Source organism: Sorex araneus, chromosome 3 (assembly GCF_027595985.1).
Source record: "Sorex araneus isolate mSorAra2 chromosome 3, mSorAra2.pri, whole genome shotgun sequence".
NCBI classification, from domain to species: Eukaryota; Metazoa; Chordata; class Mammalia; order Eulipotyphla; family Soricidae; genus Sorex; species Sorex araneus.
In genome coordinates, this window is record NC_073304.1 from 203,409,257 (window position 1) to 203,424,444 (window position 15,188).

Genomic DNA, 15,188 nt, shown 5'->3' on the forward strand with positions numbered 1-15,188 from the left:
GAAAGAGAGAATGAGCTCCGTGACTAGCTCTTTTTATGATGATTCTAATTCTGTCAGATCAAGACCCCACCCCTAAATCCTCATTAAGCTTACTTAATTCCTAGAGGCCCCATCTCCAGATTTAACCCTACTGAGATTTAAAGTTTCAACAAGAATTTGGGATTGCCAGATGTTTCCTCCAAAATAATATATGCGAAAATCAGTTGCTGGTATTTTTAATTAAAATTTATTTTATGGGCTTAGCATGCTTCTGCTGCGCAACACTACTATTTTTGTTTGTTTTTATTATTAACATGATTATAGCTCAACTCTTGGTTATCCTGATGAACTATGATTGCATTGTTTTTCTCCCATTTTATTTTTGAAATATTATTTTCTCCCATTTTAAGATTTAAATTTTTTTCTTTTTGTTAATAATGTAGGAGTACAGCTATTTGTTCAGCCATTGATTAAGCTGATTGAATTGGGCATGAACTCCACATTACTTTTTTTTCTTTATTGCATGAGATAGAGTTACAAAGCTTTCTGTTTGAGATTCAGCCAAATAATGATGGAACTCCCTCCTTCCCTCCCTCTCTCTCTCTCTCTCCTTCCTTCCTTCCTTCCTTCCTTCCTTCCTTCCCTCCCTCCCTCCCTCCCTCCCTCCCTCCCTCCCTCCCTCCCTCCCTCCTTTCTTTCTTTCTTTCTTTCTTTCTTTCTTTCTTTCTTTCTTTCTTTCTTTCTTTCTTTCTTTCTTTCTTTCTTTCTTTCTTTCTTTCTTTCCTTCTTGCTCTTTTCTCTTTCTTTCTCTGTCTCTCTTTCTTTCTTTCTTGCTCTCTTCTTTCTCTTTCTCTCTTTCTTTCTTTCTTTCTTTCTTTCTTTCTTTCTTTCTTTCTTTCTTTCTTTCTTTCTTTCTTTCTTTCTTTCTTTCTTCTCTCTTTCTCTTTCTTTCTTTCTTTCTTTCTTTCTTTCTTTCTTTCTTTCTTTCTTTCTTTCTTTCTTTCTTTCTTTCTTTCTTTCTTTCTTTCCTTCTTGCTCTCTTTTCTCTTTCTTTCTCTGTCTCTCTCTTTCTTTCTTGCTCTCTCTCTTCTTTCTCTTTCTCTCTTTCTTGCTCTCTCTTCTTTCTCTCTTTCTTTCTTCCTTTCTTTCTTTCTTTCTTTCTTTCTTTCTTTCTTTCTTTCTTTCTTTCTTTCTTTCTTTCTTTCTTTCTTTCTTTCTTTCTTTCTCTTCCTCTTCCTCCCTCCCTCCCTCCCTCCCTTTCTCCCTCCCTCCCTCCCTCTCTCTCTCTCTCTTTCTTTCTTTCTTTCTTTCTTTCTTTCTTTCTTTCTTTCTTTCTTTCTTTCTTTCTTTCTTTCTTTCTTTCTTTTTCTCTCTCTCTTTCTGGGTTACACCTGGCGATGCTCAGGGTTTACTCCTGATTCTGCACTCAGGAATTATTCCTGGCAGTGCTCAGAGGATCATATGGGGTGCTGGGGATTGAACCAAGGTCGGCCATGTGCAAGGCAGACACTCTATCCATTGTACTATAACTCCAGACTGCTAATTTTACTTCTTTCGGGAATGGGTTTGGAGGGGAACATCTCCCAAACTCAGTCAATAGACTAGCAGTTGAGTGCGAGAGCCTAAGGATGCTCTGCTGCCAAGTATCCAACCTGGGTCACAGGTGGTGGTGGTCAGGAGCCCAGTGTATACCTAACGATGTTGGCGGGGTGGGAGGGTGGGGAACCATAAGATACTGGGGATCAAATCAGGGTCATCAGTGTACAAGGTATGCAACACCCTGTCCTCTTTCTAGCTCTGTTAAATTTTCTTTCATTATTAACATTTTTGTTCTCTAAATGTGTGTGGTCCATAAGTTTCGTAAACAGAAGCAAATTAACTGCTTCATCTTGATTCCATACATTTTTCCTCCATTATTAATATATACTACATATTTTTCAGCTTCTTAAAGATTTTGTATTTCTCTTCTTCATGGTGTCTTTTTTTACCTGTTGTTCTCTTGTCTCTTTACTTTGATTATGACTATCATGTTGAGAAGACTTCCCTAGCCCTACTTAATCAATGATATCTGAATACTTCAATTTCCTTTTCAGTAAATGAATGCTAAAAATGTTATCTAAGATAATACCTGAAAGATAGCAATGCTTAAGATAACACCTAAAGTCATACCTGAAATACCAATAAATACCAATTCCCACTTTGCTTTTATTATTAGAAACTTCCCTCATCTAGTGTTTTGCTTCTTTACACTTCTCAGAGTTTTCTGTCAGTATGTTTTCTGCTAGAGGTGAGCTTTTGCTTTGCCTCTAGGTATTAGCCTGGTAATTTGTACTTGGTTGGTATTAAATAAGTATGCATTAACTTTATTAATTGCATTTTCATCATTGTAATCATGGAAACATTATTACAGGACTGAGACAGGTCATTGATTTTATGTAATTAGTCATTTCTTCAATAAAACAAACTCATTTCTAATTTGTGCTATGAAGGAGAATTGTCTCCCCCTGCAAAGTTCTCAGTGATTCATTATGGCAAATTAAAATAAATGCAGGCATAAGTTGTATGTAATTAAGATTGAAGTATGTAAAGATATTAAGAATATCTTGTGGAAATTATAACGTAGTAAATAAGTACACGAGATTGGCATATTAATTGTGTCAAAGAAGATAGAGTTTTCCTATTAACTTAATTGCAGTTACCACACAACAAAGGAAATTTGAAATCTATAATATCAACTTGGGACTGGAGTAATAGCACAGCAGGTAGGGCGTTTGCCTTGTACTTGGCTGACCAGGTTTGATTCCTTCGTCCCTCTTGGAGAGTCCAGCGAGCTACCAAGAGTATCCTACCTACACAGCAGAGTCTGGCAAGCTACCCGTGGCATATTCGATATTCCAAAAACAATAACAAATCTCAAAATGGAGACATTACTGGATCCCGCTCCAGCAAATCAATGAACAATGGCATGGCAGTATTACAGTGCTACAGTGCAGTATCAACTTGATGTTTCTAAAACCCATTTGTTAACTTTTACTAGTTAAGTGATGTGTTTTCCAAAAACACTTCTTCCAGGTAAGTAGTTAAGAGTTGTAAATGCTGTGTATTTGCATTTTAAATAATTGCACCTTCTTGGCAGGAAAATTGCTTTCCAGTCATTAGTAAGAGAATAGTGAATGCTGGGTCTCTAGTAAATGAGATTAAATGTGTACTCTTTTGCATGCTTGACTATATCATTAGCACATCTGAAAATTTTCCAATTGTTTATGTGATTGATCGATAGCGCAGCGATAGGGCATTTGCCTTTCACGTGTCCGACCCGTGTTTGATTCCTTCGCCCCTCTCGGAGAGGCCTGCAAGCTACCGAGAGTATCACACCGACACGGCAGAGCCTGGCAAGCTACCCGTGATGTATTGGATATGCCAAACACAGTAACAATAAGTCTCACTATGAGAGATATTACTGGTGCCCGCTCGAACAAATCGTTGAGCAATTGTTTATGTATTGAATATTTTAAATTTTATTTCAGTATGTTGAAAGGTGATCTTAGGTTCTTTACCCAGTTAATCATAATAAGCAGTTCAGAGAAATGTGTTGTCATGATTTTTGTTAACATATGTAATGCCTCTTAGATTTGCAAATTAGTGTGGCTCCAGATTTTTTTGTCTAACTTATATCTCTCTTTTTTTTTTCTTTTTGGGTCACACCCAGCAATGCACAGGTGTTATTCCTGGCTCTGCACTCTGGAATTACCCCTGGTGGTACTCAGGGGACCTTATGGGATTCTGGGAATTGATCCTGGGTCAGCCGCGTGCAAGGCAAAGCCCTATCAGCTGTGCTATTGCCCCAGCCCCCTTATAGCTGTTTTATCTTTGCCCTTCCTAGCCTCCCCAGCCCCAGCTTGAAGAGATGTTCTCATTATACTTGATATTTACTCTTCTGTTTATCATCTATGAAGATGGTGTATTCTACTGACATGATGGGTGACTCCCTGAAGAATTTTTTTCTCCTTATTCTAAAATCATTGGGGCACTGAAGTCATATAAGAATCAGTGGAAAAATGTTTCTAATTTCTTATTAAGATACAATTTTTAAAGCACAACACTTGAATGTGCATCTTAAACCAACAACTATAGTTACAAAGTATAAAATTTTCATTAGGAGTCTGGGAAATCTATGATGACAATATGATCTAGTCCTCATGAAAGTTCTAAAATAGCCTCATCTGGGGTGTCCACGAGTAAAAAGGGTCCTACCCACTTCCCAGCCTCCATGGCCACTATCATCCTTGTTAGTGGTATTGTTCTGATACAATACTGAATGTATTCCAGAAAGGAATAATGGGCACACTGTTAAAAATGTGACAAAAAAATAGAAAACTAAGAATATATCTAGACCATGTATGACCATAACAGTATATCCAAAGTTTTGCATTTGAAAACGTCCAAGATGGACATATTTTTTATAACCAAGTACTTACACACAAAATCTTACTGTATTAATTCAGATTGATTTATACTCTTCTCATAAATTCTTTTTTATATGCTAAAAATTTTGACTTTTCTCAATAATACATATATTCATCAGAAATTTATTTATGCAGTAGAATAGTGCTTATCTTGGGGAGGGATGGGAATAAGGAATTGGTATTAGTATGAACTATGAAAGAAAAATATAATGAGTGTAGTCCTAAAAGAAGTGAGCCCTGAGCACCACTAGGTGTGGTTTCAAAACAAACAAACGAATAAATAAATTTGCAGTAACTCAGAAAAGATGGTTTTGGGTAAATGGAAATCATATATGAATGGATAGCATCCAGAAATTCATCAAACTCTTATTGTTACTTGATTTTTGATGAAATTATGATGTAACTAGGGATAGTACAGTTCTTTCAAGAAATAGTGCTGGGACATGTGGAATAACTTTTACCTAACATTTTATGTAAATTAATTCTAAATCAATTGTAAAATTAATTTAAAACTGTACACATTATAAAATAAAAGTATATAATTAGACCATGTGATAAGGGTAGATAACAAACTCATAGCACACCAAAACGCAAACACAAATCACAGAAACAAAAGACAAACGTGGTCTTCATTCAAATGAAGATGAAGTGGGATACCACATATTTTATATAATACATGTGTATAATTTATATGTGTGAAATTACATAAATGATTTTAAATAGGCAAGAGATTTAAGTAATTGTGTGATAAAAGAAAATATGCAAAGAACCATTTCATACTTGAAAAACTGATTAGTGTTAGTGATCACCAGGAATGTGGCTAATTAAAATTGCCAAATGCCAACAGAAATGATTAAATTTAAAATGACTGATAAAGTTATTGATCTCACAAGAAGGTAAAATGACACAGCCATTTAATTAGATACACATAATTCAGTAAATACTTCTCCTAAATATACCCCTAAGAGAAAGAAAAACATATCTATTCAGAGATTTTTATTTGAGTCTTTGTATGAGTTTGATTCACATCAGCTGAAAACTTGAAATAACTCGAAAACTAAATGGATACATAAATTTTCATGTAGCCATATAATGGAACACTGCACAGTAATGTAAATAAATGAATGCCCTTCAGTACCCACAGCAAATATACTTAGCAAAATATTGTGTGATTCCATTTACATGAAATTCTGAAGTAGGCAGTATTAATCCATGAAGACAGAAAGCCAATCAGTGGTTGTCTGGGACCAAGGCAGTGGGGAAGGCAAGTGGACACAGGGGAATTTTTTTCATATGTTCTCTGTCTAGATTATGGTATAGTTGCATAAGTGTAGATATTACTCATACTTATCAGACTGTATACTCATATTTGCTATATTTATTGTATATAAGTATAGTAAAGTTTAAGAAAAATATTCTTAAATATGACAAAAAATTTATTCATGCATCTTTCCAAATACATTGATGTGCACCACTGCCCTATATTGCTTTAGAATGAATATTGTCAAAAATAATATGGTGTTTAGTATAACATCTTATTGATATGACTGAAGATGTCCACAAGCCTTAATATTTTTATCATATGGATGGAATGGAAGGAAAAATGCCAATTTTGTTAAGTAAAGTCCTCAGTCATTTAATTTCTAGCTCTTAAAAGCACAGGAGGATGGCAATGGTAGATTACCAAATCAGTGTATCTCAAAATAGTTGATTTGGACTAGCTGATTTCAGATTATAGAACAAATAAAAACACCATATCAAAAACATTGGCACTTATCATGGTTTGGCTGTATCTTAGTTTTTAAAAGTAAACAGGTCATGCATTTTGTTTTATTTACTTCGTTATCTTTAACAGCTTTAGTGAGCATAATTTAAGTAAACTTTGATATGTTCTTGATATGAGTGAAATACAATGTTGAGTTTGATTATCAGTTTCTTTCACAGCTTAATGTATGTGCTATCATTGATCCTGCCCAGAGGGAGACTTTGAGACCATTGTTTTAAGTATTTATATTGAGGGCCAGAGCAGTAGTATGATGGGTAAGGTGCATCCCTTGTATGTGACCAACATGGGTTTAATTCTGGATATCATATATGGTCCTCTAAGCGTTGCCACGAGTGACTCCTAGCACTGAGTGCAGAGGTAGGAGTAAGCCCTGAACTTCATTGGGTGTTACCACAAAACAAAAACAAAAATCAAGTATTCATATTGAGTATAAAGGTTTTATTAATCAGACTTTAATAGTTTTGATGTTATGTAATCAGTTAATTAGTAGGATAATGTCTTGTTGCTTTTATGTTCTCAAATTTCTCTAGCAACTTAAATACTTTGTCAGTTTACATCTGTGCAAGTATTGCTGGAAAAGAAATTGATGTGAACTGATACCAAAAAGTGAAATTACTTTATTGTATATAATTTGAGTTCTTGCACTTACATGTGATCCAGCACATTCAGTTTTAGTGTCTTTTCAGAAGAGAATGTAAATAACTGGTCAGTTCTTTTCTAGTTCATCTGTATTCATGCGATATAGAACTGTACAATTAGATAGGTGTTATAAATAGTATATGGCGAAAGAAGACAAACTTACTCATGTTTCCAAGATTTTATAGCATATGTGCAGCAGAGGTTTGCTACTCTTTAATTTTGCCTTTTGGGCTAACCAGCTGACGCCCAGTTGAAAAGACTTATGTTCTTATGAGGCCACAGAAGCCTTAATGTTCAGTCTCCAGCTCCCTCAGGTTTTGGAGAACGCCATGTACCATCAGCAGCTTCAGTCCCCACCCTCTATTGCTAACGCTCATCTATCAAACTTGAGGCTGAGAGTGAGGGAGAGGAAGCTTCCAGATAAACATACAGCAGCGCCTAAACAGCTAATCACTCTAGGCTTCCGCTTCCAGGCCCTATAATTAGAAGGCCTTCTTTTCCTTGTATTTCCCGATGACGCAAATTCTTTTTGTGGCTTGGCACCTCATTTGGGGCGTGGGTTTAGTTTATGGCCAGGCTGCAGTCTGGTTTAGTCTTCTGATGCTGCATAAATAGTTCTCAGGCCACAGTCTACTTGGTACAACTTTTTCCTTTTATGTATATCTGCTTTTAAACTTGTTTTCTAGAAAAAAAAAAGATTGTTATTTTCTCTAGCCGAATGCATGCAAAAAAGGAACCTACAAATTCAAAGAAAGCATATATTGTATGATACTGTGCTATTTCTCCTTTTTTCCTGCTCCTTCAATTGTTTTCTATTTTTTCCCCCCAGTAGGGTTCATTGCTGAATTATAGAACTCACATTTGCATGGAGAAGTGGGGAAAACATTTAGATAAGATACATAAAGGAAATAAGGATATATTTTCAGTGGGCTATTTCAAAATTTGAATTTGTTTTACATATTATAAGGCTGAGCAGATGTGAATGTCAGTTTGAAAAGCTAAGAGCATATAGAAAAGTGTTTACCTGTGATTTCCATTCAGATACAAAAGAATAGTAGTCTAGTTTTATTCATATGCAAGAGAATAATAGTCTAATAATAGTATAGGCTTTGCTTATATGAGTTAAATATTGATATTATTTTTAAAAGTAATCAAGTTTATCTTTGGCAGGTGAGTAATATATTTGTGTTTTAAATGTATGTTCATCAGATATCCTGTCAGGATATTTCTATTGATTTGTCAAGTGCAGAAAATAACTTTGTTGTGGGAAAGTTGGATCAAAACATAGAAGTGGATTTGTGTTAACTCACCAAAAAGGAAGAGTTAAGAAATTCTGTCCATCAAAGAACAACAAAGCATTCATGCCCAACTTAGAATTTATTGTTTGAATAACAGTAACATTGAGAAAAGAATGGAAGAGGGTTGGAAAGATATTTTAGTGGGTAAGACACTTGCTTGCACCTAGGTTCATTTCCCCAGTATCACATATGGTCCTCAAGCACTGCCAGGAGTGATTCTTGAGTGCAGAACCCAGAGCATCACCAGGTGTGATCCCACCTCCTCCCCAAAAGAGGAAAGAATGGAAGTTTATAAATGACCTTATCATTGAGTAGAGACCATGAAAATAAACCTAAAGATTTGAACTAGATCTTCATGAATGGCATAATGACTGTATTATATTGTTATTGAAAGTATCATGTTGGCTGTGCAGTGTGATACCTTTTAAATTTAATATTATTCTGCTCATTGCATTTGAAATGGCAATTTCAAATCTACTTCACTTTCCACTTAATTCCTGCCTTATCTTTGACCCCAGATACTTAATAATCTTACAGAATTTTCTTTCAACAAAATTTATGGTTCCTTTCCTGGCATAATGGAGTGGTAGCAAACCATATTCCAAATAAACCAAAATCAGCGGGGAAGAAAAAGAAAGGAGAAACCAAAATCTGGGTCAGACGAAAGGACGGGGCGGGGGGGTGGGCAGAGCACTTGCATTGCATAAGCAGTACCTGGATTTGATCCCTGCACAGCGTTTGGTTCCCCAAAGTACCACCAGGAGTGACTCCTGAGCATAGAGCCAAAAATAAGCTCTAGCACAGCCTAGTGTAACTGGACCACCGCTCCCCCACCCTGGGGGAGGAGAGGAACCCAAATCTTTGGATAGAATAAAAATAAATACATAAATTTAATCCCTTTATAAAAATTTTGCTCAAATTTGGGGTCACACCTGGTGGTGCTCAGAGGTCTTTACTGGTGGTGCTCTGGGGACCATCTGTTGTGCTGGGGACTGAAATTGGTCAGGTTATGTTCAAGAGAACTGCCTTGCCCCTGTTATATCTCTCCAGCCCCAAAACACCAGTTAGGAATTGTGTTTTATAATTCTTAGAGCAACTTATAAAAATTTAGTGTCAAGAGGGTGTTCCAAAGTGGGAGATAATTCACAGGGCTGGCGCATGAGTCTGTGTGGGGGAGGCCGTGCTCAGCCTCCCCCATGCGGTACCCCAGGCATAGCCTCTGAGCACCACTGGATGTGCCCCAAAAGGTAAAAAAAGGGAGTGGGGAGAGGGAGAGTGAGATCTGAACAGCTCATTATTAATTAAATCTTAATAAGGAATTTATCAAAAGGGTAAGGCAGGAATATAGAAATTAGAAAAAAACAAGGAGACAACAGTATTAATTTTCTTGAACTCACAGTAAAACATTCAGTTACTAATGTATTTTTTGAGAAAGAAAATGTTAAGAAATTGCTTGTTATGGAATTAAGGTAGAAGTAAACATGTAAAAGATAGCTAAAATTTTTGGCTGTGTTTGAAAATTTTTTTAAAAAAGAGAAAGATAAGAAGCAACAGGGTACAGGGGTCAAGGGGACTGGGGGACACCGGTGGTGATAAGGAATGATAGAGCTAAATATCCAAACCACAGAGTCAACAGCGCAGAAATCATGAGACTCAAACTTGAACAAATGAACTTGAAAAGGTGCCTGTCTATATGGCAGGCTAGGGTGAGGGTGGCGGGGAAGGCAAGGGAACTTGAAAACACTCGTGGAGGGAATTTGACACTGGTGGAAGGATCATTTCTGGAACATTGGAAGTCTAAAACTCAGCTGTGAAGAACTTAGCAAATCATGGTGCATTAATAAAAATTTTTAAAGGAAAACAATAAAAAGTTAAGGGGACCAGCGAGCTGTCAGTGGACTGAACCCATGCTTTTCATGAAAGAGGCGAGGCCCAAGTTCAATGCCTGGCACAACGTGGTTCCTCACGCACAGAGCTGAGAGTAACCCTGGCCATATACCCCATCCTGTGCAGGAAAAGAACAAAGAACTCTCAGAAATCTTAGAATTAAACCTTTTTAATTGTTGTGATGACTTGTTCTGGTGCTCACAAAATTGTTTGTGGCACTTGCAGGAGACTGATGGTCTCACTTTGAGATGGTCCACGCATCCTAGGTGTGATGCTCACCAGGGCTGCACATCTTAGATGTGGTGCTTGCAGGACTCACGTTTCAGTTGTGACACTCATGGGCTAGAGAGGTAGTTCAGCAAGGGGGGCATTTGCCTTGCACGTCGTCCACCTAGATTCAATCTCCGGCACCCCATATGCTATGCTGAGCACCGCCAGGAGTGATTCCTGAGTGCAGTGCCAGGAGTAAGCTCTGTGTACCGTCAGATGTGTACCCCCCAAAAATCTCCCAAATATGTATTCCTGATTGCAGTTGTGGTGCTCAGCCACACCTGACTGTGCATTAGAGCGCACTCACTGTTGCAGTTCCAGGGCGGAACGCAAGCTGTGAAGCACTGGGATTGGGCTGGACACATATGGGTGGCACTAGGACAATAGAACATGAAGCTCCATGCTTGTAGGACAAGCGCCTCCCCCTGAACTATGCCTGAGCCCCTCAATTAAAACATTTTAAATTATTTATCAATTATTCAAAAATATAATGCACATAGTCTTACACATTGTACTGAACATCCAAGGAAGAAAAAGTAGCAGTTTCTCCCAGTTTGTTTTAGGGTAGAAGTGTTTAAGGACTGTTTCATGTGCAGAGCAGCTATGTAGTAATAGAAATATACAAAAGATTGTTAAAAAGGAAAATTATGAGCTAAAGAGCCTCAGTCATGAGGATCTTCAACACATATTAGTTTGTTAAATCCAGTAGTTTATAATAAAGGATTTTGAGTAGAGCTTATCCTAGACTTGCAAAGCTTATTTAATATTTGATATTTTTAAAAAATTTATCATATTAGTTAACTTAAGAACTCAAGAAGAAAATCCACATAATCATAAGTGTATAAAAGCATTTGACAAAATTAAATATTTGCTTGTTAGAAATCTCACAATAAATCAGCAGTAGAGAGAATGTCGTTAACTTGGTAGAGGGCATTAAAAAAATGAGTGCTAACGTCAGACTTAAAATTTGAAGTTAAAGATATAAATTAAGAATTGAATCATTGAGGGTGGTGCTAGAGCAAAAGCACAGCGGGTAGGGCATTTTCCTTGCACGCGGCCAACCCAGGTTCGATTCCCAGCATTCCATATGGTCCCCTGTGCACCGCCAAGAGTAATTCCTGAGTGCAAAGCCAGGAGGTAACCCCTGTGCATTGCTGGGTGCAATCCAAAAAACAAACAAACAAAAAAATAGAATTGGATCATGGGGACTAGAGTGATAACACAGCGGGTAGGGTGTTTACCTTGCACACAGTCAATCCGGGTTCTATTCCCAGTATCCCATATGGTCCCCCGAGCACCTCCAGGAATAATTCCTGAGTGCAAGAGCCAGGATCAAACCCTGTGCATCGCTGGGTATGACCCAGAAACCAAAAACAGGAAAAAAAAAAAAGAATTGAATCATGTTCTTAGCACAGAGGACTTGGTTTATTAAAATTTATTAAATTATTTATTAAATAAATTAAAATTTATTAAAATAAATTCATAGGGCCATCATACAAAATAATTCTAGTAATATTTTTGTATTTAAAAAAATTTTTTATAAGTATAGGTAAATGAGTCGGAATAGTCAAAATAATGCTGATAAGGGTGAGAAAGTGAGAATTCACATGACCTTAGTGCTAGCACTGTTGACCCATTGTGAGACTTGTTGTTATTGTTTTTGGCATACCGAATACACCATGGGTAGCTTGCGAGGTTCTGCCATGAGGGTGGGATACTCTTGGTAGCTTGCCAGACTCTCTGAGAGGGGTGGAGGAATCGTACTTGAATCAGCCCCGTGCAAGGCAAATGCCCTACCCGCTGTGCTGTCACTCCAGTCTCTGGTTTCTCTTCAGATCGCATAAATCTTTCGCCTTTCACATGAACTTATTTCATAAAATTTCATAAACTAATGAAAAGAGACAGAAATTACGAGTATTTCATAAAGATGTACACAGTTATGGGCAGTTTATTTTGGGGTAGTTGGACAGTAAAGGATAGAAAATTCAATACCTTGCTTGGACTCATGTGTGGCATATAGAAAAGTGTAATATGAGATGAATACCCACGAACAGCAAAAACAAGGGCTAGGAGAACTGGTGTACCAATGGAAGCTTGTCACAAGTGGAAGGGCTGGGGCAGGGCAGTTAGAATAGAGAAAAGACCAGTATGGCAATGATAGTTGGAAGTGATCGCTCTAGACAAGAACTGAGTGCTGAAAGTAGATAAAGGCATATGCACGATAACTTCTCAGTACCTATATTGCAAACCACATTTCCCAGAAATTGGGGGAAGAGGGGGAAAGAAGAGAGGAAGCAGGGGAAAGAGGAAAGGACGGAGAAGGAGGGGGAGAGGGAGGCGGAGGGGGGAGGAAAGAGGAAGGAGGGGGGATAGTGGAGAGAGAGAGAGGTACTTACCATAGAGACAGGCTGGTAGGGAGGGTAGTGAGAGGGAAATTGGGGGTATTGGTGCTGTGAAATATACACCAGTGAAGGGAATTGGTTTGTGAAATATACACCAGTGAAGAGATGGGTATTGGAACATTGTATGACTGAAACCAGTCTTGAATAACCTTGTAACTGTGTGTCTCATGGTGATTCAATTTAAAAAAAAAGCAAGATACATTGCTTGGATAATTTGACAGCATTTGTCTTTATTCAAAATGGATGATAGACCTAAAAGCAAAATATAAGTGAGTGTTTCTCAAGAAAGTGTAGAAAATATCTGTAATCTTGGCTTAGCTGAAGAATTCTCAGCTCTGACATTTCATCTAGATCTAAAAAGTGACCTGTAAAAGTTACTGTATATTGTTTCAGTAAATGTTCTTCTGGGGTCTGAGTCAGGGTTTAAATTGGTGAATTAAATTCAGGTTAAAATTAAGTTTAGAATTTGGATTTGAGAAAAGGCAAAACACAGGAATGGGCTTTAGTTCCATAGAGAGATGTCATTTTACATACTAAGCACATTTGCTATTTTAAAATGTTTTTAAAGTCTTTAAGTTCAGACATAGAAAACTTTCTCTGCTCTTTATAGGGGGATATAAAAAGTCTTATATCTGAATTCCTTTCTGCGTTTGTATACTAATACGGAGTTACAGTTTTGTATTCACATAATTAAAAAATACTGTGCTTTAGTTTTCTTGTCGTGGGAATTTTCTAATATCTTGGTATCATTTGCCTCTGGTAATATTTTAGAGCAGTATCAATTCTTCATGAAACTATTTTCCCCACAGATGTAATTAAAAAAATTCTTGCCTTTGTGTGTGTTCTTAGGAATGCTTCTAGTCACAACAGACACCCTTGGCCATGACTTTCATGTCTTCCAAATTCTGACACATCCTTGGTCCTCGTCACAAAGTGCTGTCCATCACCTCTACACTCTTCACAGGGGAGAAACTGAAGCCAAAGTAAGTTGTGTGTTTTGTTTTATTTTTATTTGTTTCCCTTCCAAGTTCCCCCTTCCCTTTGTCCTTGCAGTGTTTGCTGCTGAGGGTAGGAGGGCCTATTCAATTAATTGGTTGTGGCATTGCACAGTAGTTGTGGAGGAGGGAAGGGTCAGGGACCTTCCCAAATGGATTTTAGGGTCTCTGAGGGCCAATCTCGATCGTACCTGGCCAGCTTGGACTTGGCCAGTGGCTTGGTGCTGGGGTCCATTGATTGATGCTGCTCAGACCTGCAGTGCTGGCGGCTACCAGGGTCACTCCCAATGACTCCTGGGGGCCTTCTAATACCTGGGATTGAACTTGGGTTGGAGTGGGTCACAGGTATGCACCCTGCCCCTTGTACTGTGTCCCTGACCTCCATTGTGCACTTTGGTTGAGTTGCCCACACACACTTAGTGGCATGGACTAGAGAATTCATACCTCCTTGTGGCTTTACCTACCCCAGGGCAGTGCTGTGGTGCTGATGGCCCTGGGATGCCCAGCCTCCTGCCCATAATGCTGCTTTACTACTGAGCTTGCCATGGGTCTTAAGATGTCTGTTTCTTCAGCTTCTTTATGTCATATCAGAGCTTAATGTTAACTTATAAGAACATATTTTTTTTAAATTTTATTTTATTGAATCACCATGTGGAAAATTACAATGCTTTCAGGCTTAAGTCTTAGTCATACAATGCTGAAAAAACCATCCCTTCACCAGTGCCCATATCCCACCACCGAAGGAAAAAAAAAACACCACAGTACACCTCCCATCCCGCCCACCCCCGTACCCCCTCCCGCCTTGTAACTGATAAATTTCACTTTACTTTCTATTTACTTTGGTTACATTCAATATCTCAACACAAACCTCACCATTATTATTAGGAGCACCCCACTAGAGTCAGACCTGTTGTGAAGAGAAATGAGGTCGCGCGGCCACAGTAGCGGCCACGTGGTTTTGTATTTCTGTACTTTAACAACTAAGTCCAGGGAGATTTCTTCCGGATATTCGATCATTGCAAGCTTGTAAACCCCATCTGTGATCGTCATAATATGGCGGTCCCCACGCCCTTCATCCCCGGGAAGGGACAGGCTAGAGAGAGAAATACCCTTCCCCTCCCAGGCGGGCATGGGGTCGCAGCTTAGTTCTCTGGCTGGAAACAATCTGCAAGAGCAGTCCATGTTGTAGTTGGTTCAGCTGGGTCTGGATTCACACAGGTGCAGCTGCGGAGGAGCCGCACACGCGTGCGGCCCCCGGGGTCATATCTCGGCTATATAAGAACATATTATCCTTGGTGATAGAGTGGAAGACATAGACATGAAGAAAACCATTTATCTAGCTATGACCCAGTAAATACATAACAGGTAAATTCAGCAAATTTTTATTAAAGTTCCATTTACATTTTTATTCTAACTCTGTTTCTTGGTATATGTATTTACTTAATGGAAATCAGCAAATAACAATA

General features: G+C 38.1%; 1 protein-coding gene across 7 annotated transcripts in view; it reads left to right on the forward strand.

Annotated features, from left to right (window-relative positions):
* The window catches only part of BCAS3 (BCAS3 microtubule associated cell migration factor), a 613,911-nt gene that overhangs the window by 185,199 nt on the left and 413,524 nt on the right, over positions 1-15,188 (forward strand). For all 7 annotated transcript variants that reach the window (XM_055130825.1, XM_055130821.1, XM_055130823.1 and 4 more), the window contains exon 14: positions 13,577-13,710. In XM_055130825.1, the coding sequence (XP_054986800.1) occupies positions 13,577-13,710 (134 nt within the window). The remainder of the gene's footprint in view (positions 1-13,576; positions 13,711-15,188) is intronic.